This window comes from Stegastes partitus, unplaced genomic scaffold (assembly GCF_000690725.1).
Source record: "Stegastes partitus isolate 25-593 unplaced genomic scaffold, Stegastes_partitus-1.0.2 Scaffold1139, whole genome shotgun sequence".
Taxonomy (NCBI): domain Eukaryota; kingdom Metazoa; phylum Chordata; class Actinopteri; family Pomacentridae; genus Stegastes; species Stegastes partitus.
The window spans coordinates 173,134-187,502 of NW_007578870.1; the positions used below are offsets into that span (position 1 = coordinate 173,134).

Consider the following 14,369-nt stretch of genomic DNA (forward strand, 5'->3'; position numbering starts at 1 on the left):
TTAGCTTCTGTTCTGGGGTTGATTCACACATTTCAACCAGAACACTTCATCTCTGGGACACAGAACCGTCTCCTTCCTGAGCCTATGATGGCTGGACATTCCCATGGTGGTCATACTTGATAGAACTGTCTGAACAGATGAACGTGGAACCTTCAGGCATCTGGAGACTGTACCCAAGGATGAACCAGACTGGTGGAGGTCCACAGTTCTCTTCCTGGTATCTTGGCTGGCTTCTTTAGATTTTCCAGTGGTCAGAAAAGGAAGCAGCGTGTTTGAGGTGTGCCTTAAAATACATCCACAGGTGTGCCTCCAATTAACTCAGCTGTTGTCAGTTAACCAATCAGAAGCTTCCAAAGCCATGACATCATCATCTGGGCTTTCCCAAATAGTTTGAAGGATCTTAGTGGATGTAAACTTCTGACTTTGAAGAAAGTAATAAAACTTTCTCTCTCTCATTATTCTGGCATTTAGCAAATATAAATAATGTTGGTAATCCTGACTGACCTGAAACAGGAAGAGTTTCGTCTGATTAGATGTCAGTGATTTTTTATACAGTGAACGTAAACTTCTGGTTTCAACCGTATGTCTTTATTTGTACACCAGCGTGTTTCCGATTGAGCCTCCATCCACCGTGGATCTGCTGCCCACATGTAGACTAAACTACATCTCAAATAAAGCAGCATAATGATTGTCAGGCAGCTTCTCGTTTGGATTTTCTAACCTGCCCCTTTGGATTAGCTGCTGAAAAACATCATTAGAAATTACAACATCACTCTGTGTTTTTGTCTGTTCAGCTAAGTCACGTATGCGATTTTTTATTTTTTTTTAAATGACACGTTAAAGCCACTATCAGGCCTCCAGAGACACGCTTTAATCTCCCGACTTAACATATAATATAAATAGTGCCACAATATACAGTTATTTAGTTCAAAGTGTAACGGCTGCACAAAGCTGCCGTTTTGCTTTGATCATTATAAATGGAATGAGGAATAACAGCTCTGACGGCGCCGAGGATTATGAAACGTGTTGAAATGTGTGAGCGGGGCTCTCAGGCGCTCCGTTATTAAGTTGACTAAACTGCACCGGGCTTCATGACACTTAGCAGACATCATCAGTTCTGTCAAAAGAAAAATGCAACTTCCTTTTTTATTAACAGCAAGTTTCTCCGAGCTTCTTTAGTGACCACCAAGTCGATTTCTCATCCCCGTGTTCCATGCAAATTTAATTCACTTGCAATTAACAAAGCTCTCATTTGAGGAGAGTTTTTAATGGGCTAATTTATTGGGTCTAATTGGAAACATTTTGCTGGTCTTGGCAGTTTCTCCGTCTTACTGTACTCACCTTTGTTTGACTTCCGTAAAAAAAATAAAATAAAAAAAACCTCAGCTCTGGTTGGTTCACTCCCACATTCATTCCAGACTAATTGATTTGTCACTCGTAGCAATGTGCACAGTGATGTCTTATTCTTTTGAGGGACTAATTAAGGCGGGACCACATTCAGGAGCCTTTATTACACTGATGGCGGTTTAATGTCATTGACCTATTTTGCATGTTAGCGTGAGAGCTAAGCAGGAAGAGACGTGATATATCGGGAGGAAAGCTGCAAAGCAAAGACAAAAAAGAGGACAAACGAGGGATGAAATGAGGGAGAGAGCGACGGGCGAACGTGGAGGATTTATCACGCGGTTATCAGCTGGCACTTTGTCTCTTTTTATGTAGTGTCAGCAGCAGCCGTGAGCAGTCGTTGCGCGCCGCGTGATTTATGGGCCGGGGCGACGCTCAGGCCGGCTCCAGAACTGGGTCAATAGAGTAACAACATGTGCGAGTTCAGAAAGTTCCGAGGCCAACGGTGAAGGGAATTTGAAAGTCGATTAATTCAGCCGTTTGATGAGCACCAGTGTTTTCACTTTCCAGATGTGCTCCGAGGTGGCATCCTTCCTTTGCCCTCCCCGCCAACAGGTGGGCAGGGTAATTTCATAAAGGGAGCACAAATGGAAGAAAAAAACAGATCACATGCGCGGTGATAATGAGTCACAGGTGGCGGCTGATGCACTATCGTCTCTGGCATTTTAAACGAGAGAGTTCGCAAAGCATTCTGACAAATGAGCGAGCGGCGCCAAACGTGCCGGGTGCCTCGCCGTGTGCATCTGATTCACTGTTTTCCCTAAAAAAAGCTCACACTTTAGTCAATATGGATCAGATGCTACGTCGTGGAGAGTTCCGGAAACACGACGGCTTGCTTGCTTGATTTTGAAAAGCGACGTGGTTTCATCAGGAGGAAATACTTACTGTTAGTCGCAAAAGGCTACGGCGTCTTCGAAATCTTTGCGCCATCTGTTTCCCATCTGTCCTCGAGCCTTAAAATTAATTTGTCTGACGAGGTTTTTGCTGCACATGATGACTTTATTAATGCTGAGGCTCTGCAGCATCACTGGTAGGGATGTGAATGGGAGATAAGTTGTAAGTGACGATGCAGCTCTTCTCTCCTCAGAGCAAAATCAAACCTTAGTGTGTGATGACGCTGTATATGCTGGACTTGTTTTGTGCGCGGGCTGCAGGGTGGCGCAGTTGGTAGCACTGTTGCCTCGCAGCAAGAAGGTCGCCAGTTCGTGTCCCGGTGGGGGCACTGGGATCTTTCTACATGGAGTTTGTATGTTCTCCCCGTGCAGCGTGGGTTCTCTCCGGGTTCTCCGGCTTCCTCCCACACAGTCCAGAAACATGTTGAGGTTAATTGGTGATTCTAAATTGTCCGTAGGTGTGAATGTGAGTGTGCTTGGTTGTCTGTCTCTAAGTGTAGCCCTGTGATAGACTGGTGACCTGTCCAGGCCTTCACCCTGAGTCAGCTGGGATAGGCTCCAGCCCCCCCATGACCCTAATGAGGATTAAGCGGTGTATAGATAATGGATGGATGGATGTTTTGTGCGCTGCAATGCCACCATGTCCCACCAGTGTGTGTCTATATGTGCGTGCCAGGTGGAACCAGTTGGACCTGGCCATCGTGCTCCTGTCGGTGATGGGCATCACTCTGGAGGAGATCGAGATCAGCGCCGCTCTGCCCATCAACCCCACCATCATCCGGATCATGCGAGTGCTGCGGATAGCTCGAGGTACACATGTGAGAAACACACACGTCCTGCAAAACTCAGCGCCGCGGGAAATGCCGATTTGCCCTTTGTGGCGTGTTAAAGCTGTAAACTTTTACATGTCGTGCTTTGTGTGCACACACGCATACATCTCTGTGTGTGTGTGTGTGTGAGTGTTACACCAACTCTGAGCTGACCTTTCCACAGTTTAATGTTCCCTGTTTAGAGTGTAATTGAACCTGAGGGATCTGCCCCCCGCCCTAAATCTCCCCACTTACAGTCTCTCCCTTTCGTCCACACACACACACACACAGTGCTGAAGCTGCTGAAGATGGCAACGGGGATGAGAGCCCTGCTGGATACGGTCGTCCAAGCCCTGCCTCAGGTACGGCAAACACACACTTCCTGTTTGATCCTCCCACACACACACACACACATCACACTCCCCCAGAGGAAGCTGGCCAGTTTCAGACAGGGTGGCACGAGCCCCTGTTGTCTCTCTGCGTCGGCCTGTAGGCAGCTCTAACGGATGACTCATTCACGCCGCGGACTGGGACACACATATGCGCCTGCTTTGTCTTGTTGCGGCGCCGTGGAGAGCGCAGACACTCCCACTGAGACCCCAGCGTGCTGGAAACAGTACTTAAACCAGTGTGCAGTTCATTTAGTGGTGAAGTGTCCGGGCAGTTTCTAGGCCGTCTCGTTTAAAGAGTGCTGAAACTTGCTTGCTGTTGGGAAGTTTGCTTTGTAGTGTAATCTTATAAATCAGATGTAAAGCGGGGGGAAAAATCCATCAAATGCATGTGTCATCTTTGTATTTGAATGCCGATATGTGCAGTTAATGCTCAGAACTAAAGCTGCAAATGAGAAACAATTAGTACAAAGTGCAAGATGCAGACTGTGGCTAACACAGTGCACCATGTTGTACAGATTTAGTGTCATTCAGGCCACAAGCAGCCAATGCTTCTCTGACTTGTGTGATCTTCTGGAAAAAATGCTGTTTGCAAACTATTTAAGTCTTTATTAACAAAGCGTGTGTGGAGCTCTGTTGTCTGACTGGACCACAAGTCTCCTGGAGCTGCATAATATTTAACTGTTTCAACAATTTAAGAAAATCTAGGTGTGTGATGGTGTCACATGCTTCTTGTCAAACCATCTTTACCTCGACTATATTTGGTATTGTGTCTTTCACAACATGACAAGTTTTCCCATCAGTGATTTTTCTCTCACAGCGTAACACCAGCAAAGACATTTCATATTCTGTTTTGCTTTGGATGGAATCCAGATCTGGTTTTGTCCAAACAAAGCAGTCGTGTTGCTTTGTGTAGCTGCACCAATTTAGGTTAAAATCTCTTGTGCCAGATGTTGCTCAGAAAAAACAAAAAGACATAACGTAGGAAATGCTTCAAAAAGTAGAAAAAGGACATGTTTCTGGTCAACACCTTCCTCTTTGTAGGCAAATTATTCCCGTACAATCAATGCTGCATTTCTTTTTGCAGCCACATGTTCATTTTCAGTGTCGCTCTTCTTCACTTTGCTGTGCACATCTGGAGCATCCACAGCAACAAACAAAAGCAAAGGCTCAGTTTATCTGAGAACCCTTAAAGCAGTAAATTCTGTTTAATCAGACAAACGTCTCTTGTAGATTTGCCGAGAAAAATGAGACCCATCTGATTTTTTTTGCAAAAACATTGAGTTTGAAAAAATGAAAATGCTGCATCGGGGTGTTTATTTATGAATGACCTTCATCAGCACAAAGCTCTGATCACTGGATGCTGAAGTGTTTCTCAGAGCATCAGTTGACATTCTCATTACACGTGAACCGTTTTTTTGGAATTTAACACTAATTAACACTTTAAAAAACTCACCTACACATCATGTCTTGTTTTTTATTCTACATGCATCGCACATCGTGGATTCAGTCCATATAAAAGCACAGCTAAGCTAACGTCTGTTTACCTTGTGAGGCAGCTGGATTCACCTGAGAATTCATCCTGCATGCTTCAGTCTATCCAAAGCCGGTCCTGTGAGGAACCTCGGCAGCTACAGGCGTATTTTAAGTGTGAGATAGATGGAGGTAAACAGATGGTTCATCCACTCATCTGCCAAGTATTTTTTTGAGCGCGCCTGCCCTCTTTAAAACAGTTTCCAAGGACAACTTCTGAAATAGTTCCGTGTGCCGAAACCACTTGGCGCATCAGGTGAAACATCTGCTGCTTGAACATCTCATTTAAGAAAAGCGAACGTCTCCGGGCGCAAAAGCATGCACGCCGGTTCTGATCCGCCGGCCGCCAAAAGTGAGATGAAGCAAACGTAGGAAGAAACGGGTGGCGAACGGAGGGCAGGCAGAGGTGAGAGACAACGGATTCCTTGTCTTTCTCTTCTATTGATCCCCCTCTCATTAACACGGAGCCCTTTGCTCTGTCCCAAGGGCAACAGGGGAGGTAATTAAAACTCGGGCTAATTAAACAGATCCGGGGAGGTCTCTCCCACTTTTATGGGTGTGTGTGTGTGTCTCTGTGCGTATTGAAAGCATTACACCTGGTGAGAGATTTAACCTCAGGTGATATTACGCTATATTTCACAGTGAAAATGAAATGGCAGCCTGCCAACGTTATTTCATTACATCACATGGGATATTGAGGACAGTATTGGCATTTGAACAAAGGCTTCGGGACGGAGCCGAACAAAAGAACAAAGGCAAATACTTGATATTGCTATAAGAGGGCAAAGGACTATGGGTAATGCTGCCGTGGCGTGGTGGGACAGATGTCTGGCAGAATAACAATTTGTGAGATAAAACATCAATTCACAAGTTGTGCAGTGGGTTAGTTTGGTTAAAAGTTCATGACAGGACATGAGGATGTAATGAGGGAGCCGCATACTTACATTAAACGGATGAGTAGGTTTTATAGCTCACTGACATACACAGAAATGCATTTTTACTGCTTGTTTTTGCAAAGACGCCATAAAATAAAGTCATTTACCCACAAGCGTTCTCCGCAATTTCTTTCCGTCCAAATGATGCAAAATGGCTGCAACCAGCGCTAACAGCCTATATCATGTTTGCAGTAAAGTCGCGCCAGTTGTTTTATGTCTGCTCTGGGAACAGCAGCGAAACCTCCAGAGTTTTGCTTTGGCAAATGTAGGCACCGCATACGTAGGAAGCTTCTTTTTTTCCCCTTGGGGAGGCATTAGAGCCTGTGAAATGGAGCGGTTTGTATTTAGCTTTAAAAATGATGTTGGTTTCCGCCCATGTTCTCAAATTATACGATCAAAAAAAAAATCTTGCAGAGAAATATCACATCTCAGGCTTTTCTTCTGGGGGTGAGTTATCAGAGTAAAGATCTGCATACAATTCACGATTAAACCCGAACAACAGCAGCACTGTTAAAGCTAATTGTTCCTAAAAGTGCCTTCATGCTTTTCCTGGAACCTCCAACGACATGTTTGATGCAAAACGCAAACCAGTCACATGTTCAACTACTACAGTGCATTACCTCCAGACTGTGTTGCATGTAAAATGACATATTTGTCCACGTGAAAAGTACTTTTTAAATAAATAGCTGCATGCCCATATTCAGTGTTTGCCTGCTTATCATCAGACACTAACCAGGTAAATCACACCAGGCCATTTCTGTCCTTTAATAATGAGATTTACAAATGAGCTATTCTCGTTGAGCTCCTGCCAATTCTCACAAATTAATAATTACTTTAGAGAATTTTGTTTAAAAAAAGCTGCAGAAACAAGAATATTTAAACTGTCAGTGTGAGAGAAACGGCTTTAATAAATACAGCTCGACAGTGGGGTTTTTTTTTTCCTCTTGCTGGAAACGTCCTTGTCTAAAAAATTCAGTTTCCATTTAATACCGCTGAATCACAATTGTCTGACTGCGAGCTTTCCCTCGAAACCCGGCATTATTATCAAAACTCTGCTTCTTCGCTATTATTTCTCTGCTTCAAACGCGGCTCGCGAACCTTTTGCCACCAGCATCATTTCATCTATAAACTTCATTTGCATGGCGGGTAATGTGTGATTTCTTTGGAACTGGTTCTGTCGTTGCCGTATTGTTGATTCTTAGGCTGAAGTAAAAAAAGCAAATCTTGAGTATGTTCTTCTTATAAAGAAGTGGACTCCTTGGACTTCCACTTTGAACAAATAGATTATAGGTGTAGCAACCGGCGCTGGTGCTCAGAGCGTGTTCTGGTTCTCAGCGGAGCGGCACCGCTGTTAAAGACAGTGAATAGGAAAATGGCTTTTGTCGCCCTGTAATAGGATTAGATGTTGCTCTGAGTGTTTACTGTGCAACATCATCATCACCATTAAGCTGTGGTGTTCTGTGGTGGAACCGAGCCAAGTCCCCAAACCTCCTCCCCCCCAAAAAATCACAAAAGCGTTCGGGGTTCAGCTGTACCACGTCCTCGGAGGAGATTGTTTCCGGGGTTTACAGAATGAGAGCAGCGTGATAAAAAAAAGAAAAAAAGAAAGACTCGGTTGGAGACGTGAGGTGATTTACATGCGTACCCATCGCTCATGTTGTGCAGATTTCTTTCTACGGCAATATTTAATCAAGAAGAATGGGTTTCTGCCAAAGAAAGAAAGACGTTTTAATTCTGAAAATGTTGAATTGATCCTGCGTGTGACCCGTTTAAAGATTGAATTATTAGTTTGGCTTTTTGGAAGAAATAAAAATAGGAAAAAAGACTCTTTAATGTCAAAGTGAAAACAGATTTGTAATTAATTAAAAAAATAAAAAAGATATTATTTAAACTGACCATAATCTGTTGCTGCTTCTTACAGGCACTGTAACGATGATCAGAAAGGTTTCTGTTGCTTCAGGACTTTAACACGAGTGCATGTGTGTGTTTGTTGCAGGTGGGTAACCTGGGCCTGCTCTTCATGCTACTGTTTTTCATCTACGCCGCCTTAGGAGTAGAGCTTTTTGGAGAACTTGGTGAGTTCATATGACTTCCAGTTACAATGCTACAACGGTTGTGTTACAAAACCTCTTCTGGGCAAATAAACTCATTGTTGTTGGTCTCCTAAAGACTCAAGGGCAGATGGGACGTCATACTGGTTGCCTATTGAGCTCCTGATATTTAATGCTGAACTACTTCCTGCAACATTGGAAGAGTTGCACTTGCAAGAGTTGCATGCTAATCTTTTTTATTTTATTTTATTTTTTTCTGACATGAAACAACGTCTTGCCTTTGCATTCCACCTGTCAAGCAAAAATCAAGCGACAACAAGATTTAAAGCAACCAAAGAATGTTTTAAAAACATGAGATTTGAAGAAGCATAAGTATGTGTTAAAAATGTTTTAGAGAAGGAATTATTCCAATATCCTGTCAGGGACAAACCAGCACATGTCAACGTCTGTCCCAGTTGGTAAATGAATGGTGGCTTCAAGTTGCTCTCATGGTGAACTCAGCTTGGGCGCATGAAAGCATTAAGACTTGTATTAACTATGTTTATGGAGGGGAGGGGATAAAAATCCTTATTTTCTCCTCATCTTTTATTGCAAGTTCTTTCTCCTACAGTCAGGCAGCCATTAGGGAATCAACCCACTCTCCAGTATTCTGGTACATAAGTACTGTCCCTAAAATATCCACATTGAAGTTAGAAGACATATCTTCCAAACTGTCACATTCCCCTTGTGTGCTGCAGCTGCATCCATTGGCAACGCTGCTTGTGATCGGTGCCTGGCAGGAGAAAGGGATTAGCGGCGAATGCAAGTGTCGCATTCTTGAGGCCATTCGAAAGATTATCTCGGGATATAAGCTCAAAAACAAACGGGGTGTTTGCTCACATTGCTATTGATTTGTTAACAGACTGTGTCTACACTGGGTTGGCTTGTTCAGACGAGGCAGCTTAGTGACAGAAATGGTGAATGCTTGCTCTAGTTTTTTTTTTTTTTTTTTTGGAAACAATGTCATGTAAAGTGGTGATTGTTAAAATTGGCAAATCTCCTCTTTTCTCTTCCTGTTCCCTTTTCCTCCCGTCACCACCTTCTCGTTTGTGACCCTCATCTCGCCTCCTCTCCCTCCGTCCGCCCACCTCCTCGCCGTTAAACCTCAGTATGTAATGAAGACTACCCGTGTGAGGGTATGAGTCGTCACGCAACCTTTGAGAACTTTGGCATGGCCTTCCTTACCTTGTTCCAAGTCTCCACGGGCGACAACTGGAATGGCATCATGAAGGTACGAACTTATATTCACCCGGATACTCGTTGCTTGTTTGGAAGCTGTGGAGGGTGCCTCAAAAAGTTCTCCCATTTTGGGGCACATCTGCATACTATAAAGTCTTAAACACAAAAACCCAACATTGTGCTGTGTAGATGGACACGTTGTCCTGGAGCTTTCCTCCTTTTTCTCTTTGATTGCTTCAAACATTTGAGCTTTTGTGACAGAAGGCTTTATAGTAAACTCTAAACTGGGAGCTGAGCCCCTTGTTTCTGGGTGAGGATACTCGTAAAACACATCTACACAGACTTAATGTGATGTTTACTTTATTGTACACGAGGTCATAGACAAAATTCCAACAAGTTTATTCTGTAAATAAAAAGAAAAACTGAGGCCAAGGTTTTCTCCCGGAATCCGGTGGTTTTCCTTCGTCTGGGTTCAGGGGGAGTTGCGGCCCCACGGGAAGGAGTTTAAGCGTCTCGGGATCTTGCTCACAAGCGAAGGGAAAATGGAGCGTGAGATGGACAGACGGATCGGTGCAGCATCAGCAGTAATGAGGACGTCGTACCGGACTCTTGCGGGGAGGACGGAGCTGAGCCCGAAGCCAAAGCTCTCGATTTGCCGCTCAATCTGTGCTCCAATCCTCACTTCTGGTCGTGAGCTCTGGGTAGCGAGCAGACGCAGGAGATCATTGATACAAGTGGCCAAAAATGAGTTTCCTCTGGAGGGCGGCTGGGCTTAAAGATGAGGAGCTTGGACATCCGGAGGGAGTCGAGTCGCTCCTCCTTCACGTTGAAATATGCCAGGTAGAGGTGGATCGGTCATCTGATCGCAGTGCCTCCTGGGCGACTTCCTCTGGAGACTTTCCGGGCAGGTCCAATTAGGAGCAGACCCTGGAGAACCCCCGGAACTTGCTGGAGGGATTACATACATCATCAGACCTGGAAACACCGTCCACATCCAGCAGGAGGAAGTGAAAGCTCCAGAGAGTCACATCTGGACTGTTTCTTTACCCTCGGATAAGTGGAAGAAAACGGATGAAAGAAAAAGTTCTCTCATCCGTCTCGTCGTCTCCCCACCGATGGACAAGAAATGTGCTCCATCAAACGTTTCCTCGTGGATGTGTGCCTCATTTCACACGCAAAATAAAAAATCACCAGCAGCTATCGCACACCTAGGCTGCGGAGGGAATAGAGATTATTCTAGAGCGCGCTGGCCGTGGACCATTAAACACACACTGGATGCCGGCAGCGGGTCATGAAGCAGGCCTACGGGCCACTGATGCCACCCCGAAGAGTAAATCTCTGCCGTTTTTATCCATCAACTCACTACCTGAGCTGTGAGAGAGGCGGACCTGCTTTGGTTCAGTGAGACGAGTAGTAATTAGGCATGCGGTGACAAAGAGGGAAATAACGAGGGGAAAGGAAGCACCAGCCGGCTGTAAGAGGAGGGAAGATGAGAGGAAGGGAAAAGGGGTTAAAAGAGCTGACCAGTTATTACGCTATCTCCCCTCCAGAGGGAAAATTACAGCTTTAATGAAAAACAGGGAGGGAGAGCAGCCCGAGAAAGAGAGAGTGTGTGTTTAAAAAAAAAAAGAAGATTCGGACGAGCAGAAATATGCAAAGATATGAGAAGGATCTGGGAGGGGATGGAGGCAGGGAAGGGACAAGTTTTGTGAAGGAGCACAGTGTGTAAATGTCAAGCCAAATTAGACAGAAAAGACCAGCTTCAGCTCAGAGGGCTAAAATTGTTATGTGTGGTCACAGCCGGGGTGAGATATGTGTACTTCCTCCAGAAAACACTTGTCACTTTGGTTCTGCTCTGCCTGAACTCCACTGTGCGCATGTTAACCAGAGTGGAAAACCACCAGAATAATTTTCCAGGAAAAAAAAAGAGAGAGAGAGAAAAAAAAATCTCCTGTTGTTTTGCATAGAAGCAAAACCATCGAGTGTGCGACGATTATGCAAGTTGTCGTGAAGGCAAAGAGCCTTGTTGACATGAATTTGAATTTGATGAAGTTGTTGCAAAAGTTCATCCTGTACCTTCACAGAGCTTTATCTTTCACCTGTTGAGTCGTTTCCTTCCAACCTTGTCCCTGACTTCTTTCCCCCGTCTCCCGCCTCACCAGGACACATTGCGGGAATGCCCACCAGACCTGAACCAGAACACTGACGTGGACTATGCCTGCAATCCGAGCCTTCAGTTTATCTCGCCCATGTACTTTGTCTCCTTCGTGCTCACCGCCCAGTTCGTGCTCATCAACGTGGTGGTGGCCGTGCTGATGAAGCACCTGGACGACTCCAACAAGGAGGCCCAAGAGGAGGCGGAGATGGATGCAGAAATTGAGCTGGAGCTGGCCCAGGGCACCCTCTGTTGCATGGGCGCCCCCGGTTGTGGGGGTGGGGGGGCGGATAAAGGACTGGTCGCCGCCGGGTCGGGGCCTGGAAGCGCGGCGGGGGGGAAGGAGAGAGGAGGAGGAGGAGGCGTCCGAGGAGAGAGGGGAGAGGGGGCGAGGAGGATGCGACACGGCGTCACGGCGGCGCACCAGGGACCGTACGGCTCCAGAGAGTCCAGCCGGAGCATGTACTCACCAGCACAAGTGAGTGTTCGAGAAAGAGAGCGACTTTTGTGTCTGCTGGTGCGAAAGTTGTGCTGCTGGTGTGTGTGCGGGTGCATCTTTGTGTCTGCAAGTAGGGATGTCTCGACCCGCAGGATCAGGCCGCTCAAGGCCTGTGTCTTTAAAAACTATGGTTGCCCGTATGAAAGCTGCAGCTCCATTAAAGCTGTGCAGCAATAGGAGTGAGAGGTCAGCAGAAAAATGAAGGAATTCAAGATGTTGTAGGCCCAAAGCATAAAAAAAAACAAACCATGCATCTATTTTACAGTAGCTGCAGCTGTGTGACGCCTCTGAAGTGATGCAGCCGGTTGGAATTTGCACTTATATTTTTATGCGTCCGAAGGGAATAAAGAGAAGTGTCCAATCCTGACGCATCTCTTCCTTATGGTAGGAAGCTGCAGAAACAGTGCTGCAGGCAAAGTGGTTGACTCCACTGTCAGACACATCTAAAGTACTGTATGTGATTTGCTATTATAGCTACACTAAGCTGCTTTCATCTTTTTTTGAGCTTTGAGCCGAGAATGCGGAGAAATGTGAAGTGAATCTGAATGTCGGATTGGACGCAGTGACAGCGTTTATTGGACAGTAAACGATTTGGATTGGTGTCGAGGGCAAAAAAAAAGAACCCATAATGGAGACATCTCTACTTGTAATTATTCTTTCTGTCTCTGTGGCTGCCTGTCAGTTTGCTTCTCTTTACACACTATCAATGCATTAGTTCATGCAGAGAAAATTACATATTCGATGCACGAGCTGGAAGAATACAAAGGAGGTAAACAATATGTCAGTAATTTCTGTGCAGTGTTTGAATGGTGCTGATGTCAGAGAGAGTAGAGAATCATTGCCTCGTTTCTTTTTTTTTTTTATTATTATTATTCCTTTATTGTGAAATTTACTGACAGCCACATTGCTGGAGTACACTCAGTCGCTCGGCGTCTTTGTGTAATTTGTTTGAACTTTTGTTCCTTTTTCTTTGAGAGATTTTCGCGAGAAGGAGAGGAGGGCAAGGAGGGTTAAACATTTACACAAAGAGCGGGGAGGAAAAGAAGAAGACACTGAGCAGAGCCTCAGCTATTGTGTTAAGAAACCAATCAATAGGAACGTTCGGCAAGAATTAAAGGCGTTCCTTCTCCAAAATTAAACCAAACAGCTAAAGCGATACCATGCAGATGAAAGTCGACGCCACATGGCTGCAGCTCGACTTCTTAAAAGTTCTTCTCCCTCGACTGCAGCCATAGCAACCCGTGCTGTCAGCAAGGAGACGCCGTCTAACTGTATGTAAGCGTTATTAACCTTTGGATAATCGCTCGAGACTAGTTGCAGCTTTTTGAAATTTAACCGCCCACGTCTGCGCGCGAGAGAGAGAGAGTAGAGGGTCTCCTATTGGCGCTCGCCGTCAGCGGAGACACGCGTTTCCATTATGAGATCGCTAATGATAGTCCACATAAAAGATGACTCACCGGCTGCCACGAAGAGCTTCACCTTTGTGGAGCTAAACTTGGCTGCGCTGGAGCCATTTTTAGTCCGGTGTTGGCTGACAAAGGAACTTAATGCAGACCAGGGAGAACACACTGGCAGCAGCATCCCTCCCTCTCTCTGCTAGTGCTGCTGCTTCTTCGTCTCACAAGTGATGCAGGGAGGGGATCTGCCAGACCGACGTAATTTATTCGCAGCACAGGTCCTGGGCTTTGACTCTGTGTGTGTGAGTGAAAATCCCAAACATTATGACATATCCTCCTGCGTTATTCACCGCACGTAACATCAGCAGCAGCTCAAATGTAGTGTAATCGCTCACGATATAGGACTATATGGTGCAACACTTGTAATATATTGCAGCAGGAAGTCCACACACACACACACACACACACACACACACACAGAGGTAAAGGAATAAGAGCGGAGAGATAATAGCTGAGCAAGTGACAGTCAGATAGAGGCAGTAATTAATTTCAGCTCTCTCCTCTCTCACTCTCAACTTCCATTCCCCGTAGACGAGGCCTATTGTTGTCCACTAATACAGTTATTAATGGAGGCCAGCACACAGGCCACCACAGTCAATCAAACATTATTTTTATATTAAGCTCTCCACCTACACACACACACACACTCTCTCTTGCCCGTCTGTGTGTGTGTGTGAGTGAGGTGTTTTTATTTATTTTTTTATCCATGTATGTATTGAGTCAGTTTTTTTTTTTTACGGCCCTGTTTCATAAACCAGCGTGATTTTTTTTATTTTTTTTTAGTTGTATTTATATCGCTGAGAGTACAGTAACCTGTCTCTTGAAATCCGAAGCCCCCTCAATTTCAAAAACATGAGTGATTGTAATATAACCGCATGAGTCAGAAATGTGCGCTTGCGTAACCGGTCTAAGTATAGTCCTATAAGCAGCGTTGTAGAAATGTGTGATGGAAATAGGCTTGCGTGGGGATTGAAGAGGAGTGACCTTATTTCACGGTATCTTTTGGGATGTATCTGCTGATGTAAT

At 45.1% G+C, this 14,369-nt stretch overlaps 1 protein-coding gene across 1 annotated transcript in view; it reads left to right on the forward strand.

Annotated features, from left to right (window-relative positions):
* Window positions 1–14,369, forward strand: part of cacna1ia (calcium voltage-gated channel subunit alpha1 Ia) — a 106,104-nt gene that overhangs the window by 81,543 nt on the left and 10,192 nt on the right. The window contains exons 27-31 of the mRNA XM_008296611.1: window positions 2,974–3,107; window positions 3,398–3,468; window positions 7,960–8,038; window positions 9,163–9,284; window positions 11,395–11,904. Of these exons, the coding sequence (XP_008294833.1) occupies window positions 2,974–3,107; window positions 3,398–3,468; window positions 7,960–8,038; window positions 9,163–9,284; window positions 11,395–11,904 (916 nt within the window). The remainder of the gene's footprint in view (window positions 1–2,973; window positions 3,108–3,397; window positions 3,469–7,959; window positions 8,039–9,162; window positions 9,285–11,394; window positions 11,905–14,369) is intronic.